Source organism: Ambystoma mexicanum, chromosome 4q (genome assembly GCF_040938575.1).
Source record: "Ambystoma mexicanum isolate Mex_15411 chromosome 4q, UKY_AmexF1_1, whole genome shotgun sequence".
NCBI lineage: Eukaryota > Metazoa > Chordata > Amphibia > Caudata > Ambystomatidae > Ambystoma > Ambystoma mexicanum.
This window is the reverse complement of record NC_090928.1, coordinates 1,111,902,671-1,111,923,102: the sequence shown is the minus strand read 5'-3', so window position 1 is coordinate 1,111,923,102 and position 20,432 is coordinate 1,111,902,671. Positions and strand designations below refer to the sequence as shown.

Below are 20,432 nucleotides of genomic sequence, written 5' to 3'. Positions count from 1 at the left end.
TGAAAGGTAGAATCTCTGATATCGTCTTCCGCTATGTTCAGTGATATTGATGGTGTTTCATTGTCGTCCACTTCATTCTCTTCCATTGCAACATCTGTTCCTTCTCCGGCGATGGGTGAATAAAACAATTTCTTCAACTTTCTTGCGGTCTTAGTTTTTGCGGGTGTGGATTCTGTGAATTGATCTCCGACTGCATCCGAACTACCAGGAGGACATTCACTATCAATGGCTGGTGGTGGTATAGCTCCGTTGTCAATCACTTGATATTCTTCCCATTGGCACGATGCATCTCCAGTCTCAAGTCCCTGCCAAAAGGTTTGACAAGCAACATCTCTCGTTCGCTTCACTGTCTGTGTAGATCTAGTTCGTACACCCACTCGCAACTAGAGGACAGATTGGAAAAGGGATGTTCAGTTTAAACACAACTTACAGTATTGAACTAATAACAGTGAAAAACAACATAATATAGTGACCAGGACACTAACCTTCTTTTGCTTTCTTTTCTTTGAAACTTTCTTGCCTCGAACTTCAACATCAGGACGCTGTTGCTCCGACTCGTGTGTGCATGTCTCCACTTCCTCTTGCGCTGCAACGACTATATTTTCATGATAAGCACATCCATCACGCACTGACGCTCCATCGACTCCCTGAAACATAGAACTTTCATTAGTATGTATAATAATATCGAAAACACAAAATGTACTTGGGGACCAATACCCACGTACATCTCAATAGCAAAACACGAATGAACGCTTTGTGTAGAACATTCAAACGACAATTATTCACGCATTGTTGATCTAGTTAGATGGAACTGTCAAGATCCATACCTCGGGCTCCTCATAGACTTCCATTGATGATATTATTGAAGATGATGCTTCAGTAACTCCCTGAAACACAGTAATTGCATTAGTATGGTTTTCTATTTTGTTAAAAAGAACATAAACTTTGTGCAGGCGTCAACGGCTCATCTAAATAGACCTGCACAAATGATCAGTTGTCTAAAATAAATAATGGATATGTAAATATGATTCGATTTGCTCGATCGTTGGAAGTGTCACCACCCAGAGATCTGCATCAACTACTAGGGGTGATGTTCTTGTAGAAGAAGCTCCGTCATCTCCCTGAAACATAGTACTTGCGTTAATAAAGAAGGAAGTATAGCGGATGTAATCACGTCATATGATTTCGCTTGATCGAACTGTCAGTATCCATACCTAGAAATGCATAAGAACATCAAGGGACGATGTAACTGCGGTGCACACTTCTGCAAGCTGTTGCGCAGACCCGTAACTGCATGCCCCCCCTTCTTCTTGGACTAATGCTCCATCGACTCCCTGAAACATAGGACTTTCATTAGTAATGAACACAATATTGAAAAAAGAAGACACATAGGAGGGCGACGACAGAAGGACATATCAATGGCTAAAAACGAAAGAAACATTGTGTGTAACAATCACGCTACAAGAATGCAAGATCTGATGATCTCCATCGATGGAACTGTCCGGAAACGTACCTCGAGCATCTGAGTGACATCAACGGTAGTCGTCAATACGTTGGACTCCTCAGCATCTCCCTGAAAGACAGTACTTGCATTATTTTGGATAACAATAATTATAACTGAAAACAAAGACTAGAGGACGAGTACAAGGGTGTACCATTAGGTAAAATAATTACACGATAAATTAAAACTATTGATTTACATGCCTAAAACAAGTCAGTGGCAGAATAGCCAAGTAAGATTACCCGATAGGCGCTTGAAGTGGCTGATGACTGCAATAACGACACGGATGGAGAATCTTCCGCCTTCATATTGAGTGGATACATAAATGGGGAAATTATTGTTAGCTAATGCTACACACTACCGCAAGGCCGAGAGATAAATACGTAAACTTGACTCACCAGTGGAGGGATGTGGACGAATAGAGTGGGAATAGTGGTTGAGAGCAATTTTCGCCTCGCTCGCGGTGTGTTCTTCTTTATTAGCAATGATGTGGAGTACATGTCTGAGCTAAAGTGCCTGCTGCAGATGCGGTATCGATCACCCCTCTTGTCCGCAAAGACTTATAGGACTCTACTTTCAAGCTCAGACGGTGGATATCCGCAATATCGGACCCATTCTCTTATCTGATCTATTGTCTTAGGGAAAACATGCATTATAGTACCTTCAGATTTATTATGGGTCTTCGAAGGGCAACCGCCAATGGAACAGGCAGGCATTGTGGAAAGTTCTGAAAAGTAAAGATCAACAATTCTCTATGAATACCAATGTAAACTCAGAACATGTGACTAGTTCCTTGCATGTACTGTCTTGAACGAAAAGAAATTGGACGCAAAATGATTATGGTACATGGCCTTACCTTGACGAACAAACAGTTAGATGCAGGGATCAGGGTAGTTTCTTGTCGTAGAACAGGGAGCAGTTCACAGGTTGCAAACTGAGGAGTTTCCTCGAAGTGTTCACGGAAGTTCACAGAGACGAAGAGCAGATAACCAGCACCTTCACGGGTTGACTAGCAAAGCGCAAAGAAGTGCTCATTAGAAATATGAAGTGGGTTATAAAGAATTCGAAACAGGGGTGGGTTTGTGAATGAATGATGTGTATATGTCGTGGCATTATGCGGTTTGCAGGGGGCCGTCCAGCGTGAGGGGGGATGCTTGGCAGGAGACACGGGGTCTGGAGGTAGACATGGGAACAACAACCCATGCTCTATAGACCACTTTGAAGTGTACATGGTCTTTGGCACCTCTTGGCCTTTATCGCTCCCTGACAGCTCCACTTGCCAGCACAAGTACCCCGGTGCGAACTGCCTTTGATAGGGCGGGGGTGGATTGGGGCGGTGGTCGTGCAGACAAGACACAGGAAGACTCGTGAATGGAAACACACTTATGTGGAGCCGTCCAGCGTGAGGGGGGATGCCTGGCAGGAGACACGGGGTCTGGAGGTAGACATGGGAACAACAACCCATGCTCTATAGACCACTTTGAAGTGTACATGGTCTTTGGCACCTCTTGGCCTTTATCGCTCCCTGACAGCTCCACTTGCCAGCACAAGTACCCCGGTGCGAACTGCCTTTGATAGGGCGGGGGTGGATTGGGGCGGTGGTCGTGCAGACAAGACACAGGAAGACTCGTGAATGGAGACACACTTATGTGGATTGCAGGGGGCCGTCCAGCGTGAGGGGGGATGCTTGGCAGGAGACACGGGGTCTGGAGGTAGACATGGGAACAACAACCCATGCTCTATAGACCACTTTGAAGTGTACATGGTCTTTGGCACCTCTTGGCCTTTATCGCTCCCTGACAGCTCCACTTGCCAGCACAAGTACCCCGGTGCGAACTGCCTTTGATAGGGCGGGGGTGGATTGGGGCGGTGGTCGTGCAGACAAGACACAGGAAGACTCGTGAATGGAAACACACTTATGTGGAGCCGTCCAGCGTGAGGGGGGATGCCTGGCAGGAGACACGGGGTCTGGAGGTAGACATGGGAACAACAACCCATGCTCTATAGACCACTTTGAAGTGTACATGGTCTTTGGCACGTCTTGGCCTTTATCGCTCCCTGACAGCTCCACTTGCCAGCACAAGTACCCCGGTGCGAACTGCCTTTGATAGGGCGGGGGGGGGTGTGGATTAGGGCACTGGTCGTGCAGCCAAGACTCGTTTGCCGCAGGGCCTCACCAAGGAGAGGCCATCTCACTGCATGTAAGAGGCAGGCTGAAGGATCTAGTACATGGAAGGCAGAGGGGTGAGTTTATAAATACCTCAGCCTCCCAGGAGAATATATGGGTGCAGTTCACCCTGGAGACCCTGGATGCCTAGGCAGTTAGTCAGCAGCAGGCTGGCCTGTGGTGGCAAGGCGGCACGGGCCAGAGGGGGTCATCTCTGTACCCGGTGACCAAAAGGATGATTTATTATGATCAACCATATTGATTATTTACCTATAACCATGTTTTGTATCAATAAAATCCAACGGCCTTCCTTTTATTGCCAACGCTTGAACAAAGTGGTGTGGTAAGTATTTTTGGGGGAGGAGGCAAGGCCGGGAGGCTTGATGCCAACCCGCAAAATAACATATGTATGTCTGCTGCATATGGGTTCAACGGTTATGTGGATTGAAGGTGGGCGGCCAGCGTGAGGGAGGATGCTGGCCGGAGACATGTGGTGTGACAAGACAAGGCACAGGAAGACTATTCAATGGAGACACACTAGATTCATTTAAAAAATCAAAACAACCATTGTTAAAATATATGTTGGGTTTTATTTTAGATCTTAATTTCAATTGAACATAAATAATAAACATTACACATTGTAAAGTTCCGGTTGCAGCACATCCAGGGAAAATCCGCGGTATTGTCCACTGTCGCTGGGGAAATGTTGTCTAATGGCAAGTACCGCACAGGCTGGTATTACTCTCCGAACGCGGTGTCCGAGCCTCCCGTGAAGCCACCAAGTGAAGCAACGATAGGCCACCAGCCTGTACCACCTGTGAAAATGAAAGATGCAAACTGTATTAAAATGACAAAACTTTCTTATCACTGTCGATTCAGGTAAAAAATGTCATTCTGCTTTGAAAAAAATTCTATCTAGAATATGACATAGTAGTGGCATCACTCACTGACATCAAAACCAGAGTATACTTACTCGTTACTCTGATTACGCGGACGAACAGTGCCACGAAGTTTGTGCATAAGCACCATCATCATCCTCAACACGGTCCGTGAGAGGCAGGCTTCCCTGAACTCTGGCAGCTCGGTGATGCATTGCGGACTTGGCTCGCCTTCCGAAATGTAGGCCAAGCACCCGGAATTTTCACGGCAGCAGCAGTTCTCCTCCTCAGTTGGCATTAGCTCGCACCGATTGCACGTGCACCAGGTGGAGACGCCGTCCATGCGACATGGTCCAGGCTCTTCATCCGTTGACTGGTCCTCCCAACTGCCGTCCGAATCCCCATCGTTTTCGCGTGCTTGCCTTTCCAGTAGTTCTTCCTCGGTGTACTCGGGCTCGTACATATACGGCATTATTGTAGCCATTGTGTGGTAAAGAAAGTAAAATAATTTACAGAGATGGTACAGGTGTTCACAAGGCCTAGAAGCGGCAAAGGTAGCTGACCAGAGCACAGAAACGAGTCACAGAATACTCAAAGTAACACAGAGAGAGTAATGGAATCGAAAATCTGCTGCTGTGTGTTGTGAAACGGTGTGTTTATACTTATTGAGGAAAGAGGCGTCCTGCCATTTCCATGGCAACACTTCATTAGCTGAGGCGCAGCGATTGTTGACACGAAACGTGCTTTGGCGTTGGGAAATGGGCGGTACGCGTCTGCTGATGTCAGGCTCAGGGGCGGGGGATTTGATTTAGTGCCGCAAAAGCAGGTGAGCCAGGGCGATGGGGGGAAATGATAGGATTATCAGAAAATGGCAGCTGATTTCGAGTGCGTTAATGGACGAAAAGTCGGGTAAGGTCCATAGGAAAGTTTTCTACGATCTACCGAGTTATGCTTAAAAACACATGGCCGAACCGTAGGGACAATAAAAAAAAAGTCCCGGAACTATCCTTTAACTATGCCATGCGCTAGCATATTATTATATATTTCACACACACATGCACATGTGGGGGAGTAGCTAAGCTATAGTGAAATCCCTTCTGGGTTAATGTCCACCGCAAAAGGCAAGTGGGCGCCCAGAGAGCTGTGAATAGAACCGCAGGTGGCATCTGCCATACGCTTTCCCCTGTTGCCCCAGTACAAGCGGCAACAAGACAAAAAAGGACCATAATAGGAGAACCTTACTGCAGTGCTCCGAAAGCGCTCTTGTTCAAAATACTCTGCTTTATTGAGCACTATGGAGAGGTGGGATATTGCAATGTCACTCCCACTCTCACAATTCAAGCTCCTTATGCTAGGATGGGAGGAGGTTTCAAACTCTTTAGGAAACATAGAAATACACATGTAAAAAGAAATGGGGTAAATGTGGTGGCATTGGTAAAAATAATAAACTTGGCAAATAAAACACTCGCATGAAATGCTACAAATTAAGCGCAATGGCCTGTTCCGCAGGAACACAAGTGTTTATTTAAACGGGGTAAACAGAGTTTTGCACTCTCTTACCTACGCACAGTGAAAGTGGGGAAAAAAGTGAGCAGATCGGAGTCAGGGCTATAGCCATAGATGTACGGGATTGACTCGGGCAACCCTCAACCGTGATTAAGAAGCAAGACTTTGGCCTACGTCGTGGTACATATATGGTCTCGAAAAGCTCTGAAAGGTGAAGGTATAATAAACCAGGAGACACCGCTAATTTAAGCGCAAAAGGTTTTGCAGCTTCTAGTACGGAGTAATTTACAAAGCATTATGACGAATGAAAAATCACTCCCGATGACTAAGCATAGGAGTTGTAACAAACGCAGCCCTTTTCCTCATCCCATTCTTAGAAAAGATGTAGCCACCTGGAGTCGTTCATTACCCTTTAAAGCTAGCGCACCAAATATTGTTTGCGCTTGCACTCCAAACACATGCACACCGTACTCTAACAACTGTATTAGTCTGTCAACATTTTGAAATCTCTTCCCAGACACAATGTGCCCTGTCCCCCCCACCCCCCCCCCCCGGTTTGATTGCCTTCATACCACCTGTAGCATACTAACCTTGCTGTCTTCTATGCTTCCCTGCCACCAAAAATAGAAGGGGAAACAAATGTGCTGAAAAATGGCTGCCATCTTGTAATGGCGATTAGCATAGACTGTTCAAACCACAGTGTATGTTCAGTATTTACTATAGCCATTAATTAATTCAATGAGTAGGTTTTGTTTGGTATGTGAACAAATGTTAGTGCAATAATACATCAGGTTATTTAAAATGTTACTGCACACACTCAAACGGTTTTTCATTTTGCAAGTGACTACAGGATGTATATTGTGATTCAGAAATGGTGGGAACCATTTTACTTTAGGATTACGTTAATTGGGACAGCTGCCATCTAGATTATTGGGCTCAATATCTGCAGTAAATGGGCCAAAAAGCTGCAACAAAACAAGGGGATTAGAATTAATCCACCTCTGGCACTTGTTGGGAAGGAACTAAGGTCTTCTCGCACCCCCAAGAGCTTTAGAATTAGGCAAGACTTCTTTTGACTTCTTTTAGGCGCTATAATGGGGGAGGAGGGGCATTGGGAAGGCTTTTTCATGCAAATATATTCACATGGGCAGACACTAAAGAAGGCAGTTATTGTTTAAATATAAGGCACAATGAACTATTAGCTGAACACATTTGTAATGACAGACCCCAGGCAAATGTAAAATCTTAAGTGCTATAGAGGAGTCGAGCTCCGTCCCAGAAGGAATGTGGCGTGGGCTAAACATAGATCGCAGGGCTCATGCAGTGTTGTGTCACTAAGGCTAGCACTGACATAGCACACAAAGTGACTCACAGGCTGTCGAATGTCTGTCAAGAGCCCATGCAGGCTGTGGGATTTACATGCCCACGCCCAAAATGCAGAATTATGAAAATAAGGTTTAAAGGAGATTATAGGACCAGATAGAAACATGAGTAGAATGAGTGGAATATGGATAGGATGAATGAAAATTAGTTATAAAAATGTTTAGGATTTTCCTGGGGCTAGGTCTCAAGGTTTGTAAAAGTCTGCAGGGCTGCACTGTGTTTCTTTGTAAAGTAGCAATATGTAAAGTAGCATGTCCTGACAGAAATCGCTGACAATGAAGAAAGGAAGACTTTGGAGCATCCATTGTATGGAAGCAGGACGGTTTGGGATGGAGCCATGGCCCGGATCCAGTGACAACTGCAGCAAGCCAGGAGTATATAAACCCCTACCTGGCATCACTGTGGCAGGAGAAAGGAACGGGTGAGGAGCAGAAGAAGACAGTTCAGGGAGAACAGTTCTTTGCCCCCATCCTCATTTCTGTCAAATTAAATTTGTTATACTTACAAGGTAGACTCATGCCCTTATTTCCCTAGAGGGGTGTATTTGTTCTGGTTTGAGCGTAATTAGGGACAGCATTACAATTAGGGACACCCTGACAATTATGGACACTCTTAGACACTGCTCTGGGACAACCTTCCAGACCATCGTTCTTCAACCTGCCAAGCTATTACAGAAAAGGCAAGACCATATGGAAATCAGGCTTGGCACCACCCTCAAAGGGGCAGTCCACCCCAAACTGCTTGGTGAAATCCCTTCTGCACAACACCCCTTGAAACCTCCGAAGACTTTTCTGCCTTATTTGGTGAAAGTGAGGAGTAGCTTGCGTCTCCAAATCCAGCACACTCTGGACCCATGTCTGGGCTTCACCCCATTTGGGTCGACAACCAAAACAAAAGAGGTGAGGGCTGGAAGGTTTAGGATTAATCTTAACATTAGCATTGCGTGGGCCCAAGTGTGATTTGCATATGAACTCTCCCCTTCCTGTAATGGCTTGGCAAGCTGAACAATGTTCTGGGGGTTTGCCAGAGTTATGCCAGAGGCTAAGATTAGTTGTAAAGCATCCTGCCATCACATTTGTTTCCAAAAGCTAGAACAACCGCTCAATCCCGTTTAGACTACAAGAAAGATGCAGGTGGCTCAAAACGGATCTGCCCAGGCTTGCCAGTCGTAACCTGTGAGCTACCAAACCTTTAGCTGATCCATAATCAATATACAGTGCGTACCCTCCTGCTAGCTGAAGCCAGGTTCTACTATGTATTCTGACCTAGAGGCCCTCAATATGACACAGTGCAAGTGCAATTAGCATGAGGGCTAAGATTTCCCTAATGCAAAATATATATATCAATATAAAAAAGTCTGCATTTTTGCGCAAAGGACTTGCACTAGAGCAAACATTTCCTGGTGCAAAAATGCACTGACATAATGCATTTTGCATTAGGGCAATTTTTGCCCTTGTGCATATTGCACAGGTCCAAAGGTTATGCAATGCGGCCCCAGAGGTCTCTACAAATAACGGACAGAAATGTGTGGTTTCAGAGACTGGTGCTGGTGTCGCGCATGTTAGTCCTTCCTCCTCCCAGACCTCAATGCGCTTGTGACAAAGTTCAGACAATCCATCCTTGTTTCACCCCTAGGGGTAGTCTTCGACAACCCTTCACTTCAAATGAATACACAATAAGGGGAAACATGAGTACGGTACAGTGAGCGCAATTAAAATAATAATAAAAGATGGAGGATTCCTTTAACTCCCTTGGATGAACTCTCATGAGGCCTCATTCGCATGAAGGCATTTGAAGGGCGTAATGGCACTGAACTAGGGTACACTTGGTCCCGGATGCCCGAATGGGCAAAGTAGGCACCGGCCTATGGCCCCACTCCTTTTAGGGGCCCTGCGACAAGGGATCAAAATAACATTGATTTGATCTTGAAAGAAAGTATTAGGAGATCATTTGCGGGGGGGGGGGGCACAATTAAGACTGCCTATGGCCCTGCACAGGGCATAATGCGGCAGTGGATACACTATTTATACTAGTTTCCAGAAACAGCAATCACAAAAGGTATTTCACGAAATTATGAGCCTTGAAAAAGCATCCGAGTGAGAAACACGTTGTGCAAGGAACAAAAACAAACTACTGGTTTTAAATCATTACCACACCAACAGCTCATTGAACACTGGCTTTTCATGTAATTTCAAGCAGCTCCTACGGAGGGAGGAGGGGGGGAGCGGAGGCGGGTGTGAAAATATTGTGGTAAGTGCATTGGTATAAGAACTCTAGTTTCCAGGTTTGTAACAGCAATCGGCCACTTTAAAACACCTCCACAGTCCCTTCTGCTGCACCTATACACCCCCAGAGCGTCTTATGGCAAATGGCAGTGATGTGCAATATAACAAGAGGATTTTTTTGTTTTGTTTTTGAAGTAGAGCCAGTCGGTTGGTCAGCCGAGGAAATTCACAGTAAAGAGCAGAATTTCTCAGAGCCCGAGCAGCCAGTAATTCCAGTTGCTTCAATAAGCAAGGCTGTTCCTACACCCAAAAGGAGAAGGCTATAAAATAAAAGGGCAGTCTTGGCAGCGTTTCTGAGCACACTAGGAAACTCTCGGTCAGGGGTCTGCAGCCTGTGGATCTCCAGAGGTTATGGACTACAACTCCCATCAGCCCTAGTCAGTATAGTCAATGGTTTGGGATCATGGGAGTCATGGTCAAAAACAGAGAGCTATAGGTTGCAGACCCCATTCTGTGGGGTCAACTTCAGGATATACAGTCATTTCACAGACTGGTTTATGGAGGAAGAAGAGGTAGAGAAGAGAGAGGGGTAAGGGAGAGGGAGCCAGGGGAGGGGAGTGTAGCGGACGGAAAGGGAGGGAGAAAACGTGAGCACAAAAAAAGAATGAAAATAGGCTGAAAATAGCTTGATTAAATTGAGTCGACAAAATTGTAAATTTTCTAAAATGAGTCTATGCAACAACGTATGAGTCTGCTTCAGTCGAACTAAAATCAACATTCCTCAATAGCAGGTCACATACCAGTTAAATAAAGGCAGCCTTCAGAAAACCACACCACAAACCAGTGGCATACTATGGCTAGACTCGAAATGGACGTTGAACGTTTGTTTCCCGGGGTTTTTGACGAAGATGTTTTGAACGCAAATTCTCTGGACTTGCGCCCAGTATTAGACAGATCAAGTAAGGCACGGTCAGAGGTGCCAGAGACCAAGCGGATGGGATTTCAAACTTTGTTTACAGGATGTGTGGGAGCGTAGGAAGCCCGCCTGCAATCTAGAACTTTCCATAACACCTCAAGCAAGGTCTAGGTCACGGCAGTTGGCTCCCAGCCAAAAGACGCTCGAATCAAGCCGGTAAACGTGGAGCTTCCAACTTAAATCAACCGACCCTCCACCAAAAGAAAAAAGTGGGTGGACGCCGACATACGCAATAGGAAGTGACATCACAGGAAGTGAGCATATACTTAAGTGAAATATCAATTTTCATTCAATTTGTCATTTTCAATTGACAAAAGCGCCGAGGAAAAGTAAGCATTTGCCAAGCAAACAGATTTTGCTCCAACATTGCTTGCTGTGTATAAAATGTGTGCACCTTTTACGTCTAAGACACAGTGACAAAACATGGCCTGAATAACCGAATGCCAATGAAAGATCAGCCATAAACACAACTTTACTGGAAAGGATGTGAGGACAGATTTCAAGAACCAGGAAGCCAGTATTAATGCCCTACATAATAAGATCGCTGAACCTAACCAATTGAGGGAAAGAACGCACTGAAGTAAACCACCTCAATCCGATTTATGACAAACACGAGGAAGTCAGGATGACCCCATTAATATGTGAGGGGTTAAGCGTGGACTTAGATGTTACCCCACTGTCTGAGTCAGCATTGGAAGAATTTAGAAGATTTGCCCTTGTGGCCAATGACACGTATGCTGATGCTGCCGTCACTGGGGCAGGAGATTGCATTGTGGATCTTACCAAAGCTGCCGAAAGTTAGTCCACGGAGATGGACGTACTGAAAAAGACCTGTTGCAATGGGCGGAAGAAGCGTAAAAGGAAAAATAAAGCTAAATAAGTCATTAGTTCTAACGACTCCTGCCCTGAACCCAAATCTAAAAATCAAAAGGGTCAAAAAATAAAGAACGCTATTTATTTATTTATTACACTTGTAGAGTGTGCCGAACCAGGGGACATCTGGGCGCTAGCTACATTAAAGTACATAACAAACGGTCCAATTAATGACACAAATGGCTGGTTGTTGGTTACAGACGACCATGACACAGCCGAGGGTACCATCATTAACAAGCATCAGGGATTGACATCCTTACTATAGCGTGGTAGTGTCCTGGGGTTAAGGATCTTGCATGAGTAGTCATGTTTTGAGGCTTATACAGAAGGACCAAAAGGCAGCAATCGTACCTTAGTGAAGGCGGGGGTGTGTTCCATTGTTGTGCCGTCACCACGGGGAAGCTGTGGACCCCAGCCTTTTGCCTTTTGAACCTGGGGATGGAGTGTAAGTGCGACTGGGCGGCACGAGTGGATATGTTAAATTGAGTTTTAGATACTTTACTAGAAAGGTATATGGGGGCAGTGTTAGATAGGCAATTGTGAGTAAGTGAGAGTGTCTTTAAACATAATGACTGGCTGCAGCAATGTGCTCTTTTTTTAGGAATGTTCAACGCTTCTCTTAGAGCATTGTTTAGTAGGATCTGGAGTCTTTTGATGTTGTGAACGATTGAGCCTGCAAAGAGGGCGTTACAATAATCTATCCTGGATAGAATGAGTGCCCTAGCAATCGTGATGCAGCTCTCCAATGTTAAGAAGGGCCTGCAAGCTTTGATGAGTTTGGATGGGTATGCCGCCGCAGATGCATTGGCGTTTACATGTCTAGTTAGAGAGAGCGAGGAGTCCAGGTAAACCCCCCAGAGTTTTTACTTCTTTTGAGACAAGGATGGGGTTCCCATCTAGGACAAATTATTTGTAGTTGTCGTTTAGTTTTAGCCGTGTTTGAGTTCCCACTAGGAGTAACTCATTTTTTTGTCCTTTAAGCATAGTCCAGGTTGACCCGTACAGGCTTGAATGATTTCATATATTTTGCTCAGTGTGTTATCGTCAGACTTTTAGTTCCCGAGATGGGAAGGAGGATCTGGGTGTCATCCGCATAGTTTATGTGGGAGACCCCCATCTTGTCCAGAAGGTCAAAGAGGGGCTCCGTACAGATATTATACAGCGTCAGGGAGACCCAGGAGCCCTGGGGAGCTCCACAGGTAACTAGGGCTGGGGAGTGCAGCTGTTGGATAGGAAGGATTGAATCCAGACTATGGCTTTGGAGAAGTGAGCTGATGAGGAGAGGTGAATGCATGGGATTTTATGATTCACCGAGTCAAAGGCCGCATAGAGGTCAAGTAGGAGGAGGAAGGCCAGTTTCCCTTTGTTTATGATTTCCTCCATTTGGATTTTTAAGTCCAGGAGTGCTGATTCCGTGCCGTGACCTGGTCACAGCAAACACATTTCTTTCGGGGAGTCAACTCCAAACTCACAAAGGCATGTGGTCCCTTTGAAGAACACGGAATAGCAAACTTCACCCTTGGAAGGCAGGGAGTTAAGAATTGACAGGCACCAGATACATGCCAGCAACTAGCAGAATGCTGGTTCTCCGACAAGTGCCTCTCTTAAGACAGCCCGGCAGGTCTCGGTTGGATTGCAAACTGCAATAGCCCGCAAGCCAACTAAGTGGGAGCCCATCTTTAATTGTGGTAAAATAAATCTGGCATTTCCTGTCTCTGCTGAAATAGGATTAGTGAATCAAGTTTCATTGAGTGGGACAGGTTCCACGAAGCATACTGCCCTGTTTGGCAAAGCCACTATTGGTATACAATCTGAAAATATTTTGGAAGTAACCATTCGGGAGCCGATTTTTTACAGAGGGATAAAAAGCTCATGCTGCTCCCATTTCCTTAGAGCTAATGTCGGACACCCAACTTCTCCTGAAGGACAGACGGGCCACCGCAAATAATACATGCCTATGTTTTTACCATCTGTAACAGTGAATGAAGTTGGTCGACAGTTCCCCTCACAGGAAGATCAAGACGAGACCTGAACTACTACCGAAACTGAACAGGCTTGGTTAGAGCCAGTTTTGGTTCGATCTCACCCCTGCCCCTTGTCTACTCAACCATTCGCTATCTCCATGGTGTGGATGAAGAGCATCAAATGAGGAAGGGACATTAAGGCGCTAAATCGTAGTGCTATCTTGCTAGCCTCAAAGAAATCCCAGTCCTTTATCTGGATATTTTGAGTCAAATCTTTGAGAAATTGGCAGTTACTGAGGCCAATCTCTAGTGAAGCATGACCTTCGAATGGTAGGATGGAACATGCAGGTCTCTAGTTATTGTAAATGCAAAGCAATGAAAGAGGGCATATTTGGCAGCTATGACCCAATATTATTTCAGGAAACCTGGCTGACCCACTGCTTTAAGATGTAGAGCAGTTAGCGATTCAAGGGAGGCGTGGGCAGCTGGCTGGTGGCCTTATGATTGCTACGCGGGCCTCAAGAGGTAATAGAAGAGAGTTGATACCTACTTCAACTTGAGGCCTATTAGCTGCTTTAGAAACCATGAGAGGAAGTAAGCGCCTGAACGTAATCACAGTGATTAACATCTACTGGAACCCAGTCTGTCTCAAACAGATTTTCTGGTATCATTATCTGATCTGCTGCTTAAAATAAAGGCCTTGCATGGTTCTGCAGGAATAATATAGTCAGGCGATTTGAATTGACAGTGTCTATCAGCACCCTAGGTGGGGTCAAAAACAATATACAGAAAACCCACCGCAAAGGGTGGGAAATGGCTGGCTTTTTTCTCAGACTGGAACCTCGTAATGGCCAGTCGGAATGTGCGGTGGCTATCCCCCTGCATTAACCTGGTCTAAGGGTCTGGTGGGTTCAACCATAGAGTACCTATTTCTGTCTGAAGATCTGTTTGCCAGGTGTGAGGGTTTTCGGGTCAGAAGGGAACGCACTAGCCATCATGATATGTTGGCAGGCACTTTCACCCTAAGAACATCGGGGGTGACATCGAGACTTCACTCTGACTCGATAGTGAACAATGGCAGAAACAGAAACAGAGTGGTTAAATTCAGACATGGTGAAGTCTATGAATAACAATTTAAAAAGAGTGGTGAATGTCATGGAGCTGACTAGAGATTGTAACCCTTCTAGTTTTTGGACTTTTTGTGGGATCGGGAATCTCAGAGAACCCAAAGTCCTTCTAAATGCGAGATTCACACACATTCTTTTCATGAGAAAACTTGGCTCAGAAAGCGATCCCTGAGGAAATCTAAGGTCTAAAATGTACAACTATAACACACCAAGAATTTCAATTAGAATCAAATCCCTTGTGAAATAACCCTTTTGAAAGAACCCTTCTACATTGGTCCCGTTCACCGACATTTACGATATCATCAAGACAGGGAATTAATGTTGAGAGCCCTAGTGAACAACAATTCAAAGAATTTTTGGACACTGGTTAACTCCACTAAGGTCTCGCAGAGTCATTTCCTAAGTAATGTTATAGCAAATTGTACTTGTGATTATTTTGGTGCCATCCATAGGAGACCCATAACCTCAATAACCAGTATGAGACCCTATGTGATGTGGAGTTTGACCCTGAGTGAAGATATTATATCACATTTAATCAAAAGATACTTCTCTTCCAGGGCTGCTGGCCCAAATGGATTGACTAACTTTAATCCTTGTTTGGTGAGGTCTTGAGAAATGCATTTCTTAAAGAATCGTGGAAGTCTGACTATTATCGCCATCTATAAGAAGGGGGAATCAGGCGGATCCTGACAATTATTGTCCGATTGCTCTTTTGGATGCTGATGGTAAGATTTATGCAGGGGCCATCTTGAGGGATTTGGAGGCCTGGGCAATACAAAATAGAATCCTGTCAAAGTGGCAGATAGGCTTTAGGAGTGATCTTTCAACTTCACGTAATGGTCTAGTGATGTCCTGGTCTAGTGATGTCCATCGTTTGAAATAAGTCTTGGATGAAGGGTGGCCCGATATTATATGGGGCGTGGATAGAGCACTCCATGGCCTTTGACACGATTAACAGGGACCAGTCTGGTCAAAGTTGGACTCCTGGGGCCTGCCAAATTTCTTGCTGGCAATATTAGTGATTATGCACAAGGACTCCAACCTTCGAGTCAGACTAAATGTGCAGAGTGACTTGCCTGGCTACATTCAGACTGGAAGAGGGGTGAGGCAGGGGTGCATAATTGCCCCCGTCTCTTAAACCTCTTCCTAGCCGATTTATCAGAAGCATTAGACCACCAGTCGCTGGCTAGTCCAAAGATTGGTTCTCAATCTATAAATTGAATGGCTTATGCAAACGACATAGTCCTTCTGGACTATACTCCAATAGACCTACAGCACCTTGTCAATGCTTTTGGTAAATATACCTCAATAAACAATCCCCTATTAAATTTTGCTAAATCAAACATTTTCAAAAGGCCCCTGAAGTTGCCTCCAAACGTTGAGTGATCCCTTTTGAATGATCATGTTCCTCTGGTAAAAGGGGACTTATTTGGGCTTCAAGCTGAGTTTTGTTTTTCAAACATTAGCTCAATTTGAACTTAATATAGAGGGCAAACGGATCGACTTAGTATGCCCAATGAAAAAGCTGAGCACTACTTACTGTAGGGTTTCCCATGTCTCCACTGGTAAGATTTTATAAATCCAAGGTTATTCCATCATAAGTCTATGGAGCGGATAATAAATCTCCTTCCCAATAATTGAACTGGGCTAGAATAGAACGGAAGATCTGGACGAAGGTTCTGGGTCTTCCGCATAGCCAATCAATGGTATGCCTGAGGTATGAATTGGGTTTACAATCATTACAGATGTATATGGATTGGCAGATCATCTCGCTATACAGATGTATAGTGGTAACCCTTGACGATTCTTTGTATGAAGACGTTTTCACCCGCCAAAAACAGGGATCTAGCCCCGTTCTGGTTCAGCTGGAAAAATATGCAACCAAGATCTTCCATCAGAGTGATCGCATGATGAATGACCCAATAGTTAACACTGTGGGCCTCATTACGACCCAGGCGTTAAGTTACCGCCTGGGTCGTACCTTTACCGCCATGGCGTAAACCATGTTTACGCCATGGTGGTTGGCGGATTTACCGCCCCATTCCAAGGTGAGTGGGGCGGTAAATCCCCATTTCCCATTTACCCTTCCCCATTCCCATTTTTGCCCCATAGGGCATAATGGGAGTGGGGAAGGAGATAATTACGCCACCGTAAATTACGGTGCCGTAATTATCTCCAAGGTCCCTTAGCGCGATGGATTTTAACGCCTGCAAAAAGCAGGTGTTAAACTCACCATGGCGCTAAGGGACCTTGTAATCAGGCGTTAAGGGTCGGTGCCGTTTACGGCGCCGTAAACCCCTTAACGCCTGGGTTGGAATGAGGCCCTGTGAGTGTTAAGATGGCTCTGGCACAAATGGATTGGATTCAAACAATAACAAAAATGCGTAGATTGGCAATTTCAAGATCCTTGTCAATATACGAGAAACCGAGAGGTTTCCTGTCAAACTATTTTAAACGTTTTCCAAACTCAAAATTGATGCTGGAATTTTCAAGGTTTCGTTTGAATTTGATTTGTACAGTTGAAATCCAGTCAATTCGTGAGAAGTTCTCGAGTGGAGCCAATTTTTGTCCTCTATGTGAAGAGATGTTAGCGCGGTCCCTAAAGCACATAATGATTGATTGCAGGGGCACTGTGGAGTTGAGAGGACGCTTGTTAGGTCGGTTTGTCGACGGATTAGACTGGTTGTCCAGGGTATCTGGTCTTTTCATCGAGTGCAAATCCATCGTAGTCAGTTCCATCAAATTTTATTCAACGAAAATCATTTCCATCGTTAGAGCAAGGGTTAGAATTAGGGTTGGGGTTAGGGCAAGGGTTAGAATTAGGGTTAGGGCAAGGGTTAGAATTAGTGTTGGAGTTAGGGCATATGTTAGGGTTAGGGCAAGGGTTAGAATTAGGGTTGGGGTTAGGGTTAAGCATTGTGGTGGGCTAGGGGGAAGCCCCCCTCCACCCCAATATACAAAACATTTTTAAAAAGTTACAAGGAGCTGGCCAGTGCCGTAATTTCAGCACTGGACAGTTCCATGTAACGTTTTAACGTCGAAAATAAAAGCATCGAAATGCTATCTTTTACATTTAAAAGTACATATCCATTCGATGGAAAAGTTTCGATGGATTTGTGCTTTTAATGTTAAGCAGAGAATTTCGATGCATTTATTTTTGATGCATCTTTTTCGTTGTCCGCGGACTCTTTCTAGGAAAGACTGAGATCAGGCCATTAGGTATGCCTGAGTGTTGAAGTAGTGAAAGTGCTTCAAATTGTAGATTTTATAAGGAAAAAATTAATTTTGTATTCTTAAAAGTTTAATTGCATGATGTTATGTTAGGATGTTTTATGTAATGTATGTGTGCAAAGTCGTATTTTAGACTAAACCCCAGTAAAAAAACAACAACAAAAAAATGACAATAGGAGACATTTTACAACTTCATGTGAAGATATTTGTGTGCTATTGTCGCCAAGTATCTGGACTCACACCCGCGCGACCTGGGTTCAAATAAGCACAGCTTACTTCACTCGACCTGTTCGCCACCCCCCCCAACATAATTTATTCTGCTAAAAATGGAAAAGTAGCATAAAACACAAATGTTATTCAGCACAACACCACAAACCGAGACAGCAACCATTGTGATGTCTGTGCCAATCAGATAAAATCGACAGGAAATGTATAAAATTCATGAAAGAAAATTCACATTCTTCCCAGTCTAATGACAGGAACTGTAATGAGGAAGAGCAGGACTTCAATGATAGGATGACTTACCGGTAATCTTCATTACTCTTAGTCCATCTCTTCCTCATCACAGTACTTCCCCTTGAGACCTCCATCCCAGCAACCCTCCTCTCAATTTTCCGTTTTTTGCCCCACCCCTCTCCGGAGGTAGAACTTCCCCCTTTTCCATGATCCCTCAGTTTAATATCATTGCCGAACAATGGGAGCCTTCCCATACAGAGCAGGTTAGAAGGGACATCAGTACTGTGAAGAGGAAGAACAGGACTGTCAAAGATTATAGGCAAGTAATGAAAGCAGTCCTACAGACATCGCACTGTTCATCACTCAGCCAACAACAGAGAAGTCGGCGGCACACAAGTTGTTATGTTCTGCGCATGGGAAGAGTTAGGAACACAACTGCTGACTTGGTCATGACCAAGAGGGCCAAGGTATTGCAACACAGTCACTGCAAGTAGAAGGCCACAAGAGGAACCAGGTAGAGGAAGGTGAAACTCTTACCGGACTCCCATCTTGCAGTCCATGACACAGGGTGAGTCGAAATCCGAGAGCAGGTCCTCCATCTGATTATACCGCTCGCCCTCCTTCTCCACATCCCCGTGATAGGCCGGGACATAAGGCTTCAGGACATCGGTCATCAAGCGATCCAAGCACCGCTGCTCACACTCACAGTGCTTCTTCAAGATCCGCCCATTGGCAGCCGCCTGGAAGCTTCCTGAAACGTAAGGAGGACCACTGTAAATGCCCAACTCAAAACATATGGAGGAGGACCGTCCATGCCCAACCTGCAACTCACATGGATTACATTTGGCGATCTGTAGAGCGCACAGGGGCAAGTCCAATGCCTGGCATTCAGCAGTGCAGCCCAGCTAGGCAAGGTAGTTCCAATTTGCTCAAAGAAAATGGTAGTTTCACAATAAAGTAACCCCAAATCTGGGCAGAACCAAACACTCATAAAACACCTGGGCATCATTCCTAATTCTCCTGATGACATCCAAAGGGTTTGTGGGCAGAACTTCGTTTTCCAGTGCTCCTCTCCCTGCAATAGCCTTCCCTCAAGACTGGAAAATAACTTTCTAACTTTGGGGAGGTGCTGAACTACTTGCCTCTTCCATGCGGTCAACGATCTGGTGCTCCTCCCATAAACCACCCCGAGTCCAGCCCATATTTGAAGAGCCACCCAACCACCACAACCTGTCCTGCCCACATCTAGCAATCTATGGACAGGTTACCACCCCTGGCTTCTCATACTAGGGGCTTTACCATTGCCCATGATTGACCCTCGTGAGGACCATGTCAAGGCTGGCAATGGAATACTGTACTCTCGTGGTGTGTCATTTCTCTCCACGTCTGTACTCTCCAACCATCACCTTTTTTCAGTGCTATGAGGCCGACATTTGTGTGGTGCTTACACTACAACACAAATAAGTAAAAAAAACAAAAAAAGTTGTTGCACTACACTCTACATTGTTGAAACTTCTAGGAAATCACTCTAAAGCAGACAGCAAAAGTTGGTCTATTTCTCGCCAACAAGCACTGAAGAGATTTCTCAAAGCTCAGTGTTATATTGTCCACCATGCCATATGACTGAAGTTGTATTGCCTCTTGAAGGCCTGACTGTTTCGGTCATTCTCCTACAGACATTCCACTCGGGATTCATCCCAGACATTTTGTATTGTCCATTTCGAAACTCTGAAATCCTGTACAGCCACCAGAGTTCATCTTCCTTCCAGATTTAATTTAGATCAGTGGGTTCGGGTTGACCTTTTCTCTACCTTTAAACTACATGAAGCCTAAAAATATAATTCAAGTTTGCTACTAGATCCGGCCTGCAGGTAGTTGGTAGTTTAGGATGGGGTACGAGACTACGCCTACCTAATGGGAGTCCTCGTCTCCTGCTCCCACCCCTTTCAAAGGCTCTTCATGTCAAAGGATAGATTAATTGCATTTCCCGCAGTCCATGCCAGACCCCATGCTGGAGAAGCTACACATCACCCTTTCAGTTTCCTGTTTGAGTCTATTCTATTGCTTTCAATGGGACTGCATATCATTTGCGTGCAATCTTCTGTATATGCTTGTTACAATCATTTGGACTATGCTCCAGTGGCC

At 45.0% G+C, this 20,432-nt stretch overlaps 1 protein-coding gene across 1 annotated transcript in view; it reads right to left on the bottom strand.

The window, feature by feature from the left end:
* The window catches only part of LOC138468220 (inositol-trisphosphate 3-kinase A-like), a 520,402-nt gene that overhangs the window by 163,423 nt on the left and 336,547 nt on the right, over positions 1-20,432 (bottom strand). The window contains exon 4 of the mRNA XM_069608681.1: positions 18,825-19,038. Within this exon, the coding sequence (XP_069464782.1) occupies positions 18,825-19,038 (214 nt within the window). The remainder of the gene's footprint in view (positions 1-18,824; positions 19,039-20,432) is intronic.